Below are 18,926 nucleotides of genomic sequence, written 5' to 3'. Positions count from 1 at the left end.
TGTTGTTCAGTTGCTAAGTCGTGTCCAGCTCTTTTTCGACCCCGGTAGCCCACCAGGCTCCTCTGTCCATGGGATTCTCCAGGCAAGAAAACTGGAGTGGGTTGCCATGCCCTCCTCCAGGGGAACTTCCTCACCCAGGGATCGAACCTGGATTCTTTACCACTGAGCCACCAGCACGTAGGATGGGAAGACTCAAACAGCTGAGGCTCCCCAAGCATATATATATATACAGGACAGCCAGACTCACATGGTGACTCAGGCGGTGCTGTGCTGGAACTGGTTCACACCAGATCCTGGGAGCTCACTGTGGACAGTGCTTTCCAACTCCAAAGTTCAGAGACATCATGTTGGTAGCTTGCCATCAGCGATGGGCAGTATAGTCACACCACAGAAATCAGCAAATGCTACAATTCCTAAATCTAAAAGCTCTGAAAACCATGTCTTTCATGTATCCCCCAATCGGGGATCAAAACTGCACACCCTGGATTGGAAGGCAAAGTCTCAACCACAGGATCCCCAGGGAAGTCCAAGAGTCCGTTGTTAAACATTTAGGAGCACACCACTGGACTCACGGCTCCCCAGGCATGCATCTCCAGACAACACAACCTCCAAAACCCCTTAGCAACGTCACTTCTGTGATGCTCTGAAAAGTGAAGCAGTCCCAAAGGCCTGCCCATGTGAAGGGGAGGGGTGTGAATGGAGAATGATCAAGTGGAAAAGAGCAAGTCAGATTGGATACGTTGTTATAGGCTTTTGGAGAAGATGTCTGCTGTGCGTCACAGGTCCCTGGAAACTGAATACCAGTGTCATCCCCCAGTCACTGTGACAACCAATACAATTATCCTCCCCGCTAAACACACACAGACACACACACACATCCAAACACCCTGGCAGCAGGCAGTGACCTGCCATTCTGACCCAGCCAGTAGCTGGCATTCAGCTGGGCTGGACATGGTGGCTACAAGGCACATCATGGTCCTCAGGAGAGTATCACAGATAAGCATTTTGAATACCCAGGGGCTCATACAGTACATCACTTGAAAGTCCTTGCTCCCCAGTGAAGTCCGGCTGCCCTAGTGGTGTGAGGGGACCACTCTCAGGTCCAGAAATCCCGCACTCACCAGCAGTTGGCACATTCCTAAGGAGAGCTGACCCAGGGAATTAGGCTCTGGTGAGTTTCATGTCCCTGCCAGGCAAGCTGGTGGACTCACTTGTAAATTGCAGCTAATTATTAATACAACTAATAACCACCTGGGGGCAAAATACACTCTAGTCTCTAAAGCCTGGCTCCACAACTTCAGTTCTCTGTTGTGGGGGCAAAGCGGAGTCAGGCTTTGTGCCATGTCCACAGACCGCTTGCCTGATAAAGGCTTAATTCTTAACAAAACGTTAATCAATTTATTTTAAAATAGTAACGGCTGACATGAATTGAGCACTTACTGGCACTAGATGATATAACAAGCATTAGATCATTGAAGGCTCTTAACCCAGGGCAACCTCCGAGGATCGTTTTGGCCATTAAAACACAATGATGAAATTCAGTGCAATGATGCAGCTTAAATGCTCAGCACAGTGGTTTAGGAAGGGCCCAATAAATGTCACCAGATGGAAATATCATAGCTAAATGGTTGCTCGTCATCTTTTTATGGTATGTAATAATAACTGCAACTAAATTTAGTGTCATATATTAATATCACTTTTATTTACGAGATACCGGAGGTTATTTCTTGAGTGCTTTACCAATATTAATTCATTTCATTCTCACAACAACCCTATGAAGGAAGTATGGTTAACACCCTCATTTTCAGAAGAAGAAACTGAGGCACAAAAAGATGAAGAGATTTGCTCTTGAGGCAAGAGGCTTAGCTGGGACTCAACCCAGGCTGGCTGTACTCAGGAATCAGCATTTCATCACTAAGCTCTTTTGCCAAGGTGTTGTGTTTTGTTTTAAATACAGGTGTTTCGTTTTGTTATGCCTCAGTTTCCTCATCTGTGAAGTGGGTTTCTGATGTGACAGTTCGTTCACTCAGTCACTTAATATCTCTTTATTGAACACTTATTATGTGTCACACACTGGTGTGGACACTGTGTGCAGTGTGCAAAATCAGCAGCAATTCTGCCCTCGTGATTATTACAATGTGGCTAGGGGAACAGACAGTACAGAAGATTTACTTAATTAAGTAAATTATATCAATATATGGGCTTCCCTGGTGGCTCAGATGGTAAAGAATCCGCCTGTACTTATGTGTGTGGTGTGATAGGAGTGTTAGAAAAGAATAAAGTAGGGAAAAGGGAAGGAGAAGTAGGTGATGGTCATGAGGCCCTGAAATTGTAAATATGGTGGCCAGAGACAGTCTCGTGGAGAAGCTGAGCCAAGGTTTGAAGGAAGTGTGGAGGTGAACAAAGAAGTACTCTGGATCTAGGTGATGAAAACAGCCTGTGCAAAGGCTCTGAGGTATGGAGGCTGGTATGGCTGGGGCAGAGTGAGCAAGGGGAAATGAGGGCAGGGAGATGACAAGTGCTGATCACGTGGGGCTTGTGGGCCACAGTGAGCACCTTTCCCTGACCCTGATGAGTGGAGCCCAGCAGGGCTCTGAGCAGGCAGGGACTGGACCCAAACTCAGGTGTTCACACCTGTCCTGGCTGCTTGTGGGGAACAGGCTGTTGGGGAAAGGAGCAGGGAGACAGCAATGGTCCAGGTGAGAGGTGATGAGAGTGGATGAGATCTCCAAGGGAGTGAGTACTGGTGGAGAATAGAGGAGGTTCAAAGACTAATCCCTGACCCTGAGATCAGAGGAAGGAGGAAGAAACAGCCAAGGAGACTGACTGGGAGCCACCAGGCAGCCGGAAAGGGTCCAGAGGGATGTGGTGGCTCAGAGGAGTGAAGTGAAGACAGAGCGACCCCTGTGTCAGGTGCTGTTAACAAGTCAAGCAAAGTGAAGACTGAGCGAACAGTGACTACTGGTTCAGCACCAAGGGAGGTCACTGGTGGGTGACCTTGACATTTCAGGGTAGAGAAGGAGGGGCTTCCCTGGTGGCTCAGGGGATCTGTCTGCAATGCCACAGACCCAGGTTCAATCCCTGGGTCAGGTAGATCCCCTGGAGAACGGAATGGCTACCCACTCCGGTATTCTTGCCTGGAGAATTCCATGGACAGAGGAGCCTGGCAGGCTACAGTCCATGGGGTCGCAAAGAGTCGGACACAACTGAGCAATTAACATTTTAAGGAGGGCAAAGCCTGATTAGAGAAGGTTTGAGTAAGAATAGCAGTAGGCCATATGGAGGCAGTGAGTGTGACAACTTTTTGGAGAAGTTTTACTATAAAGAGGACCAAAGAAATGGGGTCATAGCTGGAAAGGGAGCTGGAATCAAGAGTATTTTCATTCATTTTCATATGAGATGACTCTGTGGGCTGATGAGAATGACCCAGTTCAGAGAGGGAAGCTGAAGGTGCAGCAGAGAGAGAGAACTATGAGACAGTGGCCTGGAATAGGCACAGTTATGGCGGGAAAGCAGAGGGCAGGGAGGGTCTATGGGGCAGTGGGGGTCTGTAGACATTCACCTTCTATCGATTTTTTTTTCCTGCAAAATAAGAAGCAAGGAGGGGCTTTCATGGTGGTCCAGAGGTTAGGACTGTGCTTCCACCTCTTCAGGGGGAACTAAGTAAGAACCTACATGCCATACCACATGGCCAAAAATAAATAAGAAGAAGCAAGAAAAGAGTGAAAAGGTGGAAGGAAGTGTGATGTGTTGGAGGGTAGGGGAGAAGGTGTGAAATAACTATGTATAGAGAGGAAGAGCTACTGAATAAGAGAAATGTAATCTCATTGCCAGACAGCGCTGCAGGCACGCTTGAGCGTCAAGTTCACAAACTTGAAGTGGAGCTGGCCAGTGGAGTTGTGTGTTGTTCTTCAGCTGCTTTAAACCGAGTGAGTACAGGCACAGGTAAGTGGAGGGCTTGGATTTAACCAGGTCATGTGTGGGAGGAAGCCAGAGGAGGCCAGGGTGTACGCAAAAAATGTTTTTATTTTTTATTTTTTTCAAAAAATGTTTTTAATGATTAACCAAGGAACTTAAGCTGGATAAAGAAGAACTGAGAATTGATGGCGTGGGGGGGGCAATGAAAAAGAGGTAGGGACAAAGGATGGGAGATCATAGTGGGTTGGCAGGACTGTGGAGGGTCTGGGGCACTGGAGGGACAGAGCTGGAAAGAGAGGAGGTGATGACTGGAGAGTGAGAAGCCTGAGACGGAGGCTCTGAAGAGGCCGTTGAGACAAGGCGTAGGTGCAACCACAGGAAAGGGGCTAGGAGGACAGCTGGTCAGGGATCAAGAGAGGCCCGGATGGTAGACGGGAGGATCATCAACCTGGATCTGGAAATCACCCGGAATGTTGATAAGAGCAACCTGAGTGGCAATGAGTCTAGAGCTAAAATCATGGAGAAGTGATGAGTCGTCATCTGGGTCACCAGTTTATGCTGACAAGCTGACAAACGATCAACCCTGATGAGCTGGGGCGTTTGAGGGAGAGAGAATGATCTGAAAACGGTACCAAGGAGCAAGATGTACCCACTTGGAAGGGTCACAGGCCATCTGGGTTCTGATTACAGCAAGAAGGTGACAAGAATGTTCAGCGAAGAGATTGAGGAAATGGATTTTGCAGGAGGACAGGTCATGGATTCCAAAGGCCAGAGAGTTGGGACATCTGGGGAATGGTTTCCCTCTCTGTGGGTTTTTCTCATAGGTCTTCAGTGAGCGTGTGGTCATATGTAAAGTGCTCAGCCTGACACAAGTCCACCGGCCTGAGCAGGAAGCAGCCCTCCTGGGGTCATGATCAGGCTTAGGGGTTTGTTGGTCAAGGGGTAAAGTTGGGGAGAAACCGGTCGCCGTCTGGAGCCAAGTGGCAGGAACCAGATGCTGAATTTCTTGGAGCTGGCAGCCTCCCGGTCGCCCGTGTACCTGGTGAGGTCACGGTTAAGCTCTCCTTGCGTCCTGGAAGGAGAGCTGGAGGGAGGCCAGGCTGCCCTAACCCGCCGACCCCTCTCTATCTGCAGGACTCTGGAGGCCGGAGATGGGCGCCCGGCCCTCGAGGCGGCGGCGGCTGCCCGCGGACCCGCCCATAGCCTTGGACGCGCTGCCCCCGGAGCTGCTCGTGCAGGTGCTGAGCCACGTGCCCCCGCGCGCGTTAGTGATGCGCTGCCGCCCGGTGTGCCGCGCCTGGCGCGACGTGGTGGACGGGCCCACCGTCTGGCTGCTGCAGCTGGCTCGCGACCGCAGTGCGGAGGGCCGCGCCCTCTATTCAGTGGCCCAGCGCTGCCCGCCCAACAGCGAGGATGAGGAGGAGTTCCCGCTATGCGCTCTGGCGCGCTACTGCCTGAGAGCGCCCCTAGGCCGCAACCTCATCTTCAACTCCTGCGGAGAGCGTGGGTGCCGGGGGTGGGGCCGAGGGGAGGGGCGGGGTCACGGGTGGGACCGAAGAGACCCCAGGGGTGGGTGCGCGGGGCCAGGAGCCAAGGGACATAGTCCTTGACAAACTGGGTGGGCGAGGCCAGGGAGGAGCTGGGAAGGTACAGACTGAGTGGGAGGAGCCAGGGACTGTGGGCAGTGTTGTTCAGTTGCTCGCTCCTGTCCAACTGTTTGCGGTCCCATGGACTGCAGGACGCCAGGCCTCCCTGTCCTTCATCATCTCCGGAGCTTGCTCAAACTCATGTCCATTGAGTCAGTGATGCCTTCCAAACATCTCGTCTTACGTCATGCCCTTCTCCTCCTACCTTCAGTCTTTCCCAGCATCAGGGTCTTTTCCAATGCATCGGCTTTGGCATCAGGTGGCCAAAGAATTGGAGCTTCAATGGACGGAGTACAAATTGGTTGGCAAGACAGAGGAGGAGGCGCCAAGGGGCGGAGCTGTGGCAGAGGTGACGCTCTGCTGGAACTGTAGACTCAGTTGTTCAGTCACTAAATCATGTCCAACTCATTGTGACCCTGTGGACTGCAGCACGCCAGGCTTCCCTGTCCTTCACCATCTCCTGGAATTTCCTCAAACTCATCCATTGAGTCGGTGACGCTATCCAACCATCTCATCCACTGTCGTCCCCTTCTCCTCCTGCCCTCAAGCTTTCCCAGCATCAGGGTTTTTCCCAATGAGTCGGGTCTTCCCATTAGGTGGCCGAAGTATTGGAGCTTCAGCATCAGTCCCTCCAATGAATATTCAGGGTTGATTTCCTTTAGGATTGACTGGTTTGATTTTGCAGTCCAAGGGACTCTCAAGAGTCTTCTTCAGCACCACAATTCGAAAACATGAAATCTTCAGCACTCAGCCTTCTTTACGATCCAACTCTCACATCCATACGTGATTACTGGAAAAACCATAGCTTTGACTATACAGACCTTTGTCAGAAAAGTGATATCTCTGCTTTTTAATACACATAGCTTTTCTTCCAAGGAGCAAGCATCTTTTAATTTCCTGGCTACAGTCACTATCCATGGTGATTTTGGAGCCCAAGAAAATAAAATATGCCACTGTTTCTGCTTTTCCCCATCTATTTGCCATGAAGTGATGGGACTGGATGCCATGATCTTAGTTTTTTTAATATTGAGTTTTAAGCCAGCTTATTCACCTCCTGTTTCACTTTCATCAAGGGGCTCTTTAGTTCCTCTTTGCTTTTTGCCATTAGAGTGGTATCATCTGCATATCAGAGGTTGTTGATATTTCTCCCAGAAATCTTGATTCCAGCTTGTGATTCATCCAACCCGGCATTTTACATGATGTACTCTGTATAGAAGTTAAGTAAGCAGGGTGAAAATATATAGCCTTGATGTACTCTTTTCCCAGTTTTGAACCAGTCTGTTGTTTCATGTCTGGTTCTAACTGTTGCTTCTTGACCTGCGTACAGGTTTCTCAGGAGGCAGGTAAAGTGGTCTAGTATTCCCATCTTTTTATAATTTCCACAGTTTGTTGTGATCCACACAGTTAAAGGCTTTAGTGTAGTCAATGAAGCGGAAGTAGATGTTTTTCTGGAATTCCCTTGCTTTTTTTATGATCTACTGGATGTTGGCAATTTGATCTCTGGTTCCTCTGTCTTTTCTAAATCCAGCTTGTATATCTGAAAGATTTTGGTTTACATACTGTTGAAGCCTAGCTTGAGGGATTTTGAGCATTACCTTGATAGCTTGTGAGTTGATTGGATTGTGCGGTAGTTTGAACATTAACTTTGGCAATGCTCTTCTTTGGGATTGGAATGAAAACTGATCTTTTCCAGTCCTGTGGCCACTGCTGAGTTTTCCAAATTTGCTGGCATAATGAGTGCAGCACTTTAACAGCATCATCTTTTAGGATTTGAAATAGCTCAGCTGGAATTCCATCACCTCCACTAGCTTTGTTCATAGTAATGCTTTCTAAGGCCCACTTGACTTCACACTCCAGATATCTGGCTCTGAGTGACCACACCATTGTGGTTTTCCCAGTCATTAAGACCGTTATTTGTATAGTTCTTCTGTGTATTCTTGCCACCTCCTTTTAATCTCTTTTGCTTCAATTAGTCCCTTATGGTTTCTGTCCCATCCCTTGAATGAAATGTGCCCTTGGTATCCAAATTTCTTGAAGAGATCTCTAGTCTTTCCCATTCTATTGTTTTCCTCTATTTCTTTGCATCATTCACTTAAAAAGGCTTTCTTTCCTCTCCTTGCTGTTCTTTCAGTTCAGTTCAGTTCAGTTGCTCAGTCGTGTCTGACTCTTTGTGACCCCATGAATTGCAGCACACCAGGCCTCCCTGTCCTTCACCAACTCCTGGAGTTCACTCAGACTTATGTCCATCGAGTCGGTGATGCCATCCAGCCATCTCATCCTCTGTCATCCCCTTCTCCTCCTGCCCCCAATCCCTCCCAGCATCACAGTCTTTTCCAGTGAGTCAACTCTTCGCATAAGGTGGCCAAAGTACTGGAGTTTCAGCTTTAGCATCATTCCTTCCAAAGAACACCCAGGGCTGATCTCCTTTAGAATGGACTGGTTGGATCTCCTTGCAGTCCAAGGGACTCTCAAGAGACTTCTCCAACACCACAGTTCAAAAGCATCAATTCTTCGGCGCTCAGCTTTCTTCACAGTCCAACTCTCACATCCATACATGACCACTGGAAAAACCATAGCCTTGACTAGACGAACCTTTCTTGGCAAAGTAATATCTCTGCTTTTGAATGTGCTATCTAGGTTGGTCATAACTTTCCTTTCAAGGAGTAAGTGTCTTTTAATTTCATGGCTGCAGTCACCGTCTGCAGTGATTTTGGAGCCCCCCAAAATAAAGTCTGACACTGTTTCCAGTATTTCCCCATCTATTTCCCATGAAGTGATGGGACCAGATGCCATGATCTTCGTTTTCTGAATGTTGAGCTTTAAGCCAACATTTTCACTCTCCTCTTTCACTTTCATCAAGAGGCTTTTTAGTTCCTCTTCACTTTCTGCCATAAGGGTGGTGTCATCTGTATATCTGAGGTTATTGATATTTCTCCCGGCAATCTTGATTCCAGCTTGTGCTTCTTCCAACCCAGCATTTCTCATGATGTACTCTGTGTATAAGTTAAATAAGCAGGGTGACAATATACAGCCTTGACGTACTCTTTTTCCTATTTGGAACCAGTCTGTTGTTCCATGTCCAGTTCTAACTGTTGCTTCCTGACCTGCATATAGGTTTCTCAAGAGGCAGGTCAGGTGGTCTGGTATTCCCATCTCTTGAAGAATTCTCCACAGTTTATTGTGATCCACACAGTCAAAGGCTTTGCCATAGTCAATGAAGCAGAAATGTTTTTCTGGAACTCTCTTGCTTTTTCGATGATCCAGCGGATGTTGGCAATTTGATCTCTGGTTCCTCTGCCTTTTCTAAAACCAGCTTGAACATCTGGAAGTTCACGGTTCACATATTGCTGAAGCCTTGCTGTTTTTGGTACTCTGCATTCAAATGGGTATCTTTCCCTTTCTCCTTTGCGTTTCGCTTCTCGTCTTCTCTCAGCTCAGACAACCACTTTGCCTTCTTGCATTTCTTTTTCTTTGGGATGGTTATGGTCACTGTCTCCTGTACATTACAAACCTCCATTCATAGTTATCTGTCTACCAGATCTAATCCTTTGAATCTATTCATCACCTCCACTGTATAATCATAAGGGATTTGATTTAGGTCGTGCCTGCATGGTCTAGTGGTTTTCCCTACTTTCTTCAATTTTGCAATAAGGAGCTGATGATCTGAGTTACAGTCAGCTCCAGGTCTTGTTTTTGCTGATTGTCAAAAGTTTCTTCATCTTCCGCTGCAAAGAATATAATCAATCTGATTTCGGTATTGACCATCTTGTGATGTCCATGTGTGGAGTCTTCTCTTGTTGGAAGAGGGTGTTTGCCACTGGACCACTGGGGAAGTCCCCTCAACTCAGTGGGCAGTAGTTAAAGGGTGAGGGGTCAGGGGAGGGCTGGGGAGAAACCGACTGGGCTCTGACAGGGGGCGGAGCTTGCATAGAACTATCAGGCCTTTTTGAGAGGCTGTGGGAAGGGGAACTGAGTAAATGGGCGGGGTCAAGGCTGGAGGATCCCAGAGGTAGCACCCCCGGCGGGCGGGGCCAGAATTAAAGTCCAGTGGTTCAAGAGATTTAAGAGAGGCAGGGCAGGGGACTGGGCCCAGGGAGGCTGAGAAGAAGCTGAGTGGATGCACCGAGCTGAGTGAGGCGGTCGGGGGGTGGGTCCACAAAGACTGCCTGCTGGGAGGGAGGGGCCGGTGGACCGAGCACATTAGGTAGTGGTGGGCTCTCTCCTGGGCAAGCTGGAGCGCGAATCCCCCGTGTTTAACCCTATTATATCCCACAGAGGGCTTCAGAGGCTGGGAGGTGGAGCACGGCGGGAATGGCTGGGCCGTGGAAAAGAACCTCATAATGATGCCGGGCGCTCCTTCCCAGACCTGCTTCGTGACTTCGTTCGAGTGAGTGGCCCTTGATCACTGGGGCGAGGGAGGGGGAACCCTACCCTACGGTCCTCATCCTCACCCTCACCCACGTTCACACTCTCCTTCCCACATGCCTGTACTCAGTCATTTGACTAATAATTGTCAGCCTTTTGAATTCCCTCTTTTGTCAGTTACCTGTTCCTATTTTTACCACTTACTTTATTTATTTGGCTGCATCAGGTCTTAGTTGCGGCATACAAACTCTCAGTTGCAGCATGTGGGATCTAGTTCCCTGACCAGGGATGGAACCCAGGCCCCCTGCACTGGGAGCATGGAGTCTTAGCCACTGGACCACCAGGAAGCCCCTGCCTGTTCATGTTTTTATTAAGGTTGATGTCTTATTCTCATTGATATACAAGAATTCCTATATATTCTAGATGTCAATTGTTTGTCCATCCTGGACTTTACAGAAATCTCCCACTCTACCATATGAAGTAAGTGTGTCCGTGGTATTCTTTGTTATTTTCATATGATCAAATTCATCTTTTTGCTTTAGAATTTGTTTTTGAAATTTTGTTTAAAAAATCCTTCCCTCCCCTTAGATCCTAACAGTGTTCACTTCTACTCTTTTCTAGTAACCTCATAGTTTTATCTTTTACATTTAGATCTTTAATCCACCTTTGAATGTGATGTTCGGTAAGGATACAGTTTTTTGTTTTTCCCTCTATATACTGAGCCAGTTTTCCCAACACCATGTACTAAAGAATCCTTCCTTTCACCATGGAATGTCAGCGCCACCTCCATCATTTATGAAGTTCCCATACATAGCTAGGTGTGTCCTTGAGCACTCTGTTCAGGTCAGTTTATCAGTTCTCACGATAAATCACTATTTCTGTTATTATGGCACATTGAAATTCAAGAAGGACTATTTACAAAGGTACAGGCAGAACACAAGAGATACTGCAGGACCCTAGGCTAGGGGGAAGGGACATTATCACCCCTAGGCCTGGCAGGGGTAAGGGAGAAAACAGTTATCGAAACATGATGACAGAGAAAGCTGGGAGGAGAGGGCACTGTGGAGAGGGTCCTTTCTTGGAGAGACACAAAGCCCCACTATGATCCCTTGGGAGGGAGCCAGGAGGATAAATACCCTGATTCCACTCTCTTCTCCCTTCTGCTGGTGCTGCTGGTGCTGCTAAGTCGCTTCAGTCATGTCCGACTCTTTTCGACCCCATAGACGGCGGCCCACCAGGCTTCCCCGTCCCTGGGATTCTCCAGGCAAGAACACTGGAGTGGGTTGCCATTTCCTTCTCCAATGCATGAAAGTGAAAAGTGAAAGTGAAATCGATCCGTCTTGTCCGACTCTAGTGACCCCATGCACTGCAGCCTACCAGGCTTCTCCAGCCATGAGATTTTCCAGGCATAAGTACTGGAGTGGGGTGCCATGGCCTTCTCCCTTCTATCTGCTGCTAAAGCTTCCCACTGACTGACCCAACAGGAAGTAGAGGGGAAGGGAGACCCTTCCATACGGGCAACACAATCTTAGACGGGGGGCCTCTTGGATCGTGAGACCTCAGAACTCTCACTCAGATGTCTACTATGGTGTGCCTCTATTTGCATTCATGTTCTGGTCCCCACAAATATAAGGGGCAGGCCTGCATACGGTCCAGCCTCCTGGTGCCACAGCGGAGTGAATGATGGAGGGGAATCTGAGAGGCCAACAGGGATGCCCACAGCCCATTATACGTCTTGTCTGGTAGAGCAGCCCTAAGGGGCCGCTTCAGACAGGATAGTCAGGGGAGGCTTCCAGGAGGAGGTGATTTCTGGGCTGTGATTTGAATGATGGAACTCTTGGCCCTCCACCCCGAATTATCCCCCTCTTCCTAGATGGTGCTTTAAGAGGCAGCTTGTGGACTTGGTGATGGAAGGGGTGTGGCAGGAGCTGCTCGACAGCGCCCAAATCGAGATCTGTGTGGCCGACTGGTGAGTGAAGAGTGGCAACCTGCCCGCACCGCCACCCCGGTGGAGGTGGTAGGTCTACAGAAGGGGCTCATTTCACACCCTGTCACTCCCATGGGCTGGCACTGCTACTGTGTCCCCTTCATAGTGAGGCTGAAAGAAGGGAAGCTATGCTCTTATAGTAGCAGAGCCAGGCAGGGACGGACCTTTAGCGAGCCCAGGCTCTGGCTCCACCCTAGGAACATCCAGGCTCCTCCCCCAGCTCTGGCTCCACCCCAAGAACACTCAGACTCCTCCCCCAGACTCTGGCCCCACTTCAAGAACACCCAGGCTCCTCCCCCAAGTTTTGGCTCCACCCTGGAACACCCAGGCTCCTGCCCCAAGCTCTGGCCCCACCCCAGGAACACCCAGGCTCCTCCTCCAGGCTCTGGCTCCCCCTCAGGGGCACCTAGGCTCCTCCCCCTAGGTTCCCAGGCCTGGCATCATCAAAGTTCCTGGAGGCCAGAGACCTAAGTGGGTAGCGGAGACGTGAAGGCTCACCACCACCTGGCAGGTGGGGTGCCCGGGAGAACTGCGGCTGCATCTACCGGCTTCGGGTCCGCCTCCTGGACGTGTATGAAAATGAAGTGGTCAAGTTCTCGGCCTCACCCAACCCAGTCCTTCAGTGGACTGAAAGAGGCTGCCGACAGGTGGGTCCAGACCGCCTTCCACACCACCCTTGACCTGTCCAGGGGCACATCCACTTCTCACCCTGCTCAAATTCGGTTCTCAGCTCTCAGCACCACCATCTGTATCTATAATAACAACAGCTAACAATTATTAAGCCCTTATTACAGGCCTGTCCAAAAGTTTTACCCATTAATTTATTTCATTAGCACAATGACCTAGTTATTCAATAGACATTTATTGAGCACCTACTGTGTACTGGGCACTGCTGTAGTTGCTTGGAATACAGTGGTGAACCAAAATCCTTGCTGGAATGCATGTGGTGAACCAAAATCCTTGCTCCTTCCCCATTCTAGAGTTGGGGAAACTGAGGGACGGAAGTGACACCCAAACTCACCCTAAAGCATGCAGGGCTTGATTCAAAGCCACAGTGGCTCCTGAGCCTAAGCTGTCACGGTCATCATACCTCACTTATCAAAGTAACCTTTGGTCTTCTGGTTCAATTCCTGATCTCCCTCCAATCCCAACCCAACACACAGACTCAGCACCTAGAAAGCTATTAAAAAGTGAAAAAAAAAAAAAAAGACCACAGATTTCACCTGCCTGTAACCGTCCCACGGCTACATCTCAGAACAAAAGCCAATATCCTATCATGCAGTTATAAAAAGGAGTGAAGTACAGATTCACACCTCAACATGGGTGACCCATGAAAACACTGTGCTAAATGAAAGAGGCCACATATTGTATGATAACATTTATATGAAATTTCCAGAATAAGCAAAGCCCTAGAGACACATGCAAAGAGCCAACTCACTGGAAAAGACTGATGCTGGGAAAGACTGAGGGCAGGAGGAGAAAGGGGCGACAAAGGATGAGAGGGTTGGATGGCATCACCAAGTCAATGGACATGAGTTCAATGAACTCCAGGAGATAGTTAAGGACAGGAAAGCCTGACATGCTGCAATCCATGGGGTTGCAAAGAGTCAGACACGACTTAGTGACTGAACAACATAGAGACAAAAAGCAGATAGATTAGTGGTTGCCAGAGGACAGAGGGAGGGAGGAATTGGAAATGACAGCTAATGGATTTGAGGTTTTTTCCTAGGGTGATGAAATGTTCCAGATTTAGATAGTGCTGATGGTTGCATAATATTACAAATATGCAAAAAAAAAAAAAAAAACACTGAATTGTAGTCTTAAATGGTATGTTAGGTGAATTTGAATTTCAGCTCAATTTAAAAAATTACCAAAAAAGCCAGAAGCAAGGGACTTCCCTGTGGTTAAGACTCTGTGCTTCCACTACAGGAGGCGTAAGTTCCATCCCTGGTGGGGGAACTAAGATCCCACAAGCCCAGTGGCATAGCCTCAAAAAATTAAAAGCCAGAAGCCGAAGTTCTTCTGGGGCCCATCTCAAATGCCCCACGTGCTCTGCCCACTGCCTCCTTGACACCCTTTCCTACTTCTCTCACTCTGCTTGCGGCACGCAGCCACCTCAGGGCTTTTGCACTGTTCCTCTGTCTGGACCACTCTTCCTCCAGATCCCTACCTCCACTAGGTCTCTGCTCAAATGTCATCTCAGCGCAGCCCTTGCTTACTCATATTACAACCCCACCCACTTGCAGAATTTCCTCCACCCTTTCCCCCCCTCTGTCTTCAGCGTCAGAATGTAGACTCTCAGCTTCACCAGGAAAAGATTTATTTATTTTTGGCAGCAATGGGTCTTCATTGCTGCATGAAGGCTGTTCTCTAGTTACAGAGAGCAGGGGTTACTCTCCAGTTACAGTGCATAGACTTCTCACAGCGGTGGCTTCTTTTGCTGCAGAGCACAGGCTTTAGGGTCTGTGGGTTCAGCAGGAGCAGCAGCACACGGGCTTAGTTGCTCCAGGGCATGTGGGATCTTCCCAGACCTGGGCTCGAACCTATGTCCTCTGCCTTGGCAGGCAGATTCTTAACCACTGGACTAGAAGGAAGTCCCAGGATGAGCTCTTTGGGCTGCTTTCTTCATTGCGATATCCCCAGTGCCTGGAGCAGGGTCAGGTGATGGAGACGATATGTCAAGGAGGCGGAGGAAGAGGAGCCCCTGGAGCCTCACTCCCTCCCTCTCTTTCCCTGCGCAGGTCTCCCACGTCTTTACCAACTTTGGCAAGGGTATCCGCTACGTGTCTTTTGAGCAGTATGGAAGAGACACGCGTTCCTGGGTGGGGCACTACGGCACCCTCGTGACCCACTCCAGTGTGAGGGTCAGGATCCGCCTGTCCTAGCTAACCAGCCTGACCCAGCCTTCCAGGACACACTGCCATCTGCCGGACACTAACGTCAATCAAGGGCGGCTTTTGCAGCCAGGAGCCAGAGGATGCCTGTGGAAGGGTCTGGGGAGGTCCTGTGTGGCCTGTTCCCGGCACTCTTCCAGTGAACCCCACTTGCTGCTGCTTCAACCAAGAAACCAGGGATCCAACGGGCTGGTCACTTGCTTCCCCAGGGCAGTGTCAAAGAGTAACTCAGAGACCTGTACTGTACTTGTAAATTTCTTTCTCACATGTGTGCTGATCAGTTGATGCTGGTTTAGTCACCAAGTCGTGTCCAATTCTTGTGACCCCTTGGACTGTAGCCCACCAGGCTCCTCTGTCTATGGGATTTCCCAGGCAAGAATACTGGAGTGGATTGCCATTTCCTTCTCCAGGCCATCTTCCTGACCCAGGGATCAAACCCACATCTCCTGCACTGGCAGGTGGATTCTTTAGTGACGGAGCCACCAGGGAAATCCCATCAGTTGATGTGTTAGTTGCTCAGTCATGTCCAAGTCTTTGTGACCCCATGGACTGTAGCCCACCAGGCTTCTCCATCCATAGGATTCTCCAGGTAAGAATACTGGAGTGGATTGCCATTCCCTTCTCCAGAGGATCTTCCCAACACAGGGATCGAACCCACTGAGTCAAAAAGCAAAGGCCAAACCCAGGTTAAAAATAGAGGAATGCTGCTAACAATCCTGGACAAGGACTCTTGTCAGCATATTTTGGGGTTAAGGCAATTGCTGGCAGGGAGCAGAGTTGTCCTCGGGGGGACCAACAGGGGCCTCAAAGGGAACCCATCCTCTCGTTTGCGGTAATCTCTGGGACTCAGTAGTGGGGCCCATGCAAGCTCCTCCAGCACCACACCCAACAGCTCCTCTCCTCTGAGCCATACAGGTGCCATTTCTTTCAGAATTCCTAAGGCCCAGTCTGCACTGACCCCCAAACTGTATCCTCTACCCCCACCTCCTGGGCCTGTGTCGGGCAGCCTCTCCTTCTGCCAAGATGACAGCCTCCTTTTCTCCACACCTGAGCCCACTTGGAGAAGGACTCCGGGAGCAAGGCTCCCCTGATGTCTCCCAGTTTCCCTAGCTGAGTGCAGCTGACAAGCCAGCTTAATAAAAAATTGGTGCAGAGTGTGAGCTGATGGGGGATTTTATCTGTAACTGATGTGCTTGTCTGCCCCCAGTTCTGACCCTAAAAGGCCATGTGGGTTATTTCCAATAGTGAGAACCTCGGGGTGCTAAGTGCCATGCAAGAAGTGGGTGAGTTTCGAGAACACAGATGGGTCACCAGGACTCAGCCAACAGCTCCCGTGCCAGTTCTCAGCTATTCTCCCAGCAGTTCTCAGGGAGGTACCCCATTGTCACTGCCATTTGGTCCAGAAGGAAACAGGTTCAGAGTTTAAAAGGCCTGCCCAGGGTCACCTGGCCAGGAAGTAGGGGAAGCCAGACTTGAACCAGACATTGGGCTCCAGAGCCCAATGATATATGCTCAGCTCCCAAATTTTAAAACCACGGTACTTCCCCAGTGGTGCAGTGGGCAAGACGCTGCACTTCCAGTCCAAGGGGAGAGAGTTCAATCCTTGGTAGAAGAATTAAGATCCCACATGCAGCGTGGTGTGGCCAAAAAACAGAGAAAAAAACTCTAACCTGGCCAAGCACATGATCAGGTGAGGTCCGCATCACTCTCAGTGCCATGGAAATGGAGCCAGAGTGGGGAACAAATATACCCAGAGTCACAGAGCAAGGAAGAGGCAGAGGAGGTAGGATTTGAACACAGGTGTGTGTGTCTGAGCAGAGCCATGCACGCCAACCAATCCCAGCAACACCCTTTTGCTGCCAACATTACAATTACTGGCACTTTTCAGATGAGGAAGCTTGACAGGAGGGCTTTCATGTCCAAGCCCTTGGCCTGAAGGAAGGGGAACTGGACCTCAGCGCTGCCCACCTGATTCCAAAGCTTGTAACAGCGGTCACTGCACGTGCTATTATACACGTAAAAGCATCTGGTTTAATCGTCACCAAATCCAACAGAGGGGATACTGTGAGCGGAGTTATTTTTTTTCTGGTGAAGGAAATTGAGGCCGGGGGGATGTCCAGTTGCCAAGACCACAAAGAGGGTGAATACCACACAAGAGGGTTCAGGTCACAAACCTTGGGGGCTGGAGTCTTTATTGCAACCCCTCCCCAGAAGATGGCAGTACAGAGTCTTGTCCCAGCAGAAGAGGTTGTTGGAGCCAGCATGGAAGCCAACGGTGTTGGGAGAGGGGCGCCCAGGACCCCTATGGGTTAAGGGTCCACTGGGCTGGGCTTTGAACCCAGACCAGCTACTTCTAGAGCTGGACTTGCTTCCTCAGGGCACTGCAGGTGCACCAAGGGAAAGAAAGTTCTGCGTGATGATCCACCCACCGGGTCCCCACAGTCACTTCTTCTTCTGCACGTGGCCACAGTCGTACTTGCCGCGCACGACCTTGAGCTTGACACCCGGCAGGTCCTGTGTGCGGCCGCCCTGTACGAGGACCACGTGGTGCTCCTGCAGGTTGTGGCCCTCTCCAGGGATGAAGCAGACGGCCTCCTGGCCAGTGCTGAGCCTCACGCGGCAACACTTGCGGTTGGCTGAGTTGGGCTTCTTGGGCTTGCGGATAAAGGTGCGCAGGACCACGCCCTTCAGCTGTGGCCGGCCCTCCGTCGGGCCTGGTTTCGAAGGCGGAAACTTCGGGGGGCCCCGACGGTGTAGCTGGTTCAGGGTGGCCATGGGACGCGTGCCCCAAGGCCGGGGGGCCAGGGCTAGGCCTGGAGAGACACCAGGAGGGCGGAAGAGAGATTATTATCCCAGCGAACAGATAACAGCATCAGCCACTCGCTCTTTTGTTTGAGGCACCGTTCCAAGTACTTCCCAGGGCTATATTTGTTTATGGCTGGGGGTACTCATGGCTGAGAGTAATATTAATAACATTTATGGAGCAATCACCATGTGTCGGGTTCTTTTTTAAGCATTTCGTAAGAATTAACTTACAGGTTTCCACTGTGTCCTGTACTGTTCTATGCCTCGTATCTACATTAACACACACCGCCCCACAGCCACCCTATGAGGTGGACGGGAGGCTGGTCTCTGGGCCGTGTTACTCCCCCTGTCACCCCACTTCCATCCCCATGAGCAGATTCTGTCAACTGAGACTTCACCACTGATCGGAATCCCCTTCCTCCTCCACAGCATCCACCCTGGTCCTGTCTACCCTTGATTCTCACTGGACTCTCCTGTCCTCCTCCTCCCAGGTCTCCCTATTTCTACTGTCTGCTCCCCACATGCAGCCAGAGGTACCCTGTGGACACTGGGTCAGATACATTCCTCCCCTGCTCAGAGCCTCCCTATGGCTCCATCTCAGTCTGATGAAGAGCCAAATTCCCACCCAGAGGAACCCCAAGCCCCCCACTTACCATAATTTAGGGACATGCTAAGGCCACGGAGAAGGCCGGACCAAGACATCCCACCGCCTGCAGAGTCCCTGTATAAGGCGATAAGATAAAGTGGCCTTCATTGGGGTAGGGTCCAAATTCTCCCCAACTCTCCCTATTTAGTGAAATGAAAGTCACTCAGTCGTGTCCGACTCTTTGTGACCCCATGGACTATACAGGTCATGGAATTCTCCACGCCAGAATACTGGAGTGGGCAGCCTTTCCCTTCTCCAGGGGATCTTCCAAACCCAAAGATCGAACCCAGGTGCCCCACACTGCAGGCGGATTCTTTACCAGCTGAGCCACAATGGAAGCCCCAATTCTCCCCCACCCTCCCTATTTAGCCTTCCGGTCAAATCTAAGCAATTTCCTCTACCGTATAACCGCAACCCCTAACGCTGCTAACAGAAAGTCCCTCCGTAAGTTTAGGCTTGCACTGAATAAGCTCTCGGGGAGCCAACTGTCTCTGCTCACATACAGAATAAAACGGGAACCTGAGGGGAGACCCCGGAGGTTTGGAGAACTCGAGCTCTGTAGACTTTACCGACCCTAGCCCGGTCCGCCGACACGCCGAAACCGATCTCTAGCTCGATCTGCGGGGAACAGAGAACGATTGGACAACGGTAGTGTCAATCTCGGG

At 50.1% G+C, this 18,926-nt stretch overlaps 2 protein-coding genes across 6 annotated transcripts in view; one reads left to right on the top strand and one right to left on the bottom strand.

The window, feature by feature from the left end:
* Positions 1-15,965, top strand: part of FBXO17 (F-box protein 17) — a 31,989-nt gene extending 16,024 nt beyond the window's left edge. For 2 of the 3 annotated variants that reach the window (XM_061388211.1, XM_061388212.1), the window contains exons 2-7: positions 3,835-3,945; positions 5,053-5,421; positions 9,840-9,951; positions 11,803-11,898; positions 12,428-12,563; positions 14,658-15,965. In XM_061388211.1, coding sequence (XP_061244195.1) covers positions 5,070-5,421; positions 9,840-9,951; positions 11,803-11,898; positions 12,428-12,563; positions 14,658-14,801 — 840 coding nt within the window. In that variant the 5' untranslated portion in view covers positions 3,835-3,945; positions 5,053-5,069 and the 3' untranslated portion in view covers positions 14,802-15,965. Of the gene's footprint in view, positions 1-3,834; positions 3,946-5,052; positions 5,422-9,839; positions 9,952-11,802; positions 11,899-12,427; positions 12,564-14,657 lie in introns of those variants that run through there. The other variant, XM_061388209.1, reaches the window with a different exon arrangement.
* An 853-nt stretch (positions 15,966-16,818) lies between these two features.
* Positions 16,819-18,920, bottom strand: MRPS12 (mitochondrial ribosomal protein S12). 3 transcript variants are annotated; one of them, XM_061388217.1, is made up of 3 exons: positions 18,835-18,920; positions 18,269-18,336; positions 16,819-17,623 (listed from the first exon to the last, which is right to left on the bottom strand). In XM_061388217.1, exons 2-3 carry the CDS (start codon positions 18,315-18,317, stop codon positions 17,253-17,255), a joined length of 420 nt encoding a protein of 139 aa, XP_061244201.1. In that variant the 5' UTR covers positions 18,318-18,336; positions 18,835-18,920; the 3' UTR covers positions 16,819-17,252. The 3 variants fall into 3 exon arrangements, with proteins under 3 accessions (XP_061244201.1, XP_061244200.1, XP_061244199.1); XM_061388216.1 differs by having other exon boundaries at positions 18,765-18,876; XM_061388215.1 differs by having other exon boundaries at positions 18,781-18,868.
* Positions 18,921-18,926: the final 6 nt, after the last annotated feature.

Source organism: Bos javanicus, chromosome 18 (assembly GCF_032452875.1).
Source record: "Bos javanicus breed banteng chromosome 18, ARS-OSU_banteng_1.0, whole genome shotgun sequence".
NCBI lineage: Eukaryota > Metazoa > Chordata > Mammalia > Artiodactyla > Bovidae > Bos > Bos javanicus.
The sequence above is the reverse complement of the archived record's forward strand: the minus strand, read 5'-3'. Positions and strand labels throughout refer to the sequence as shown.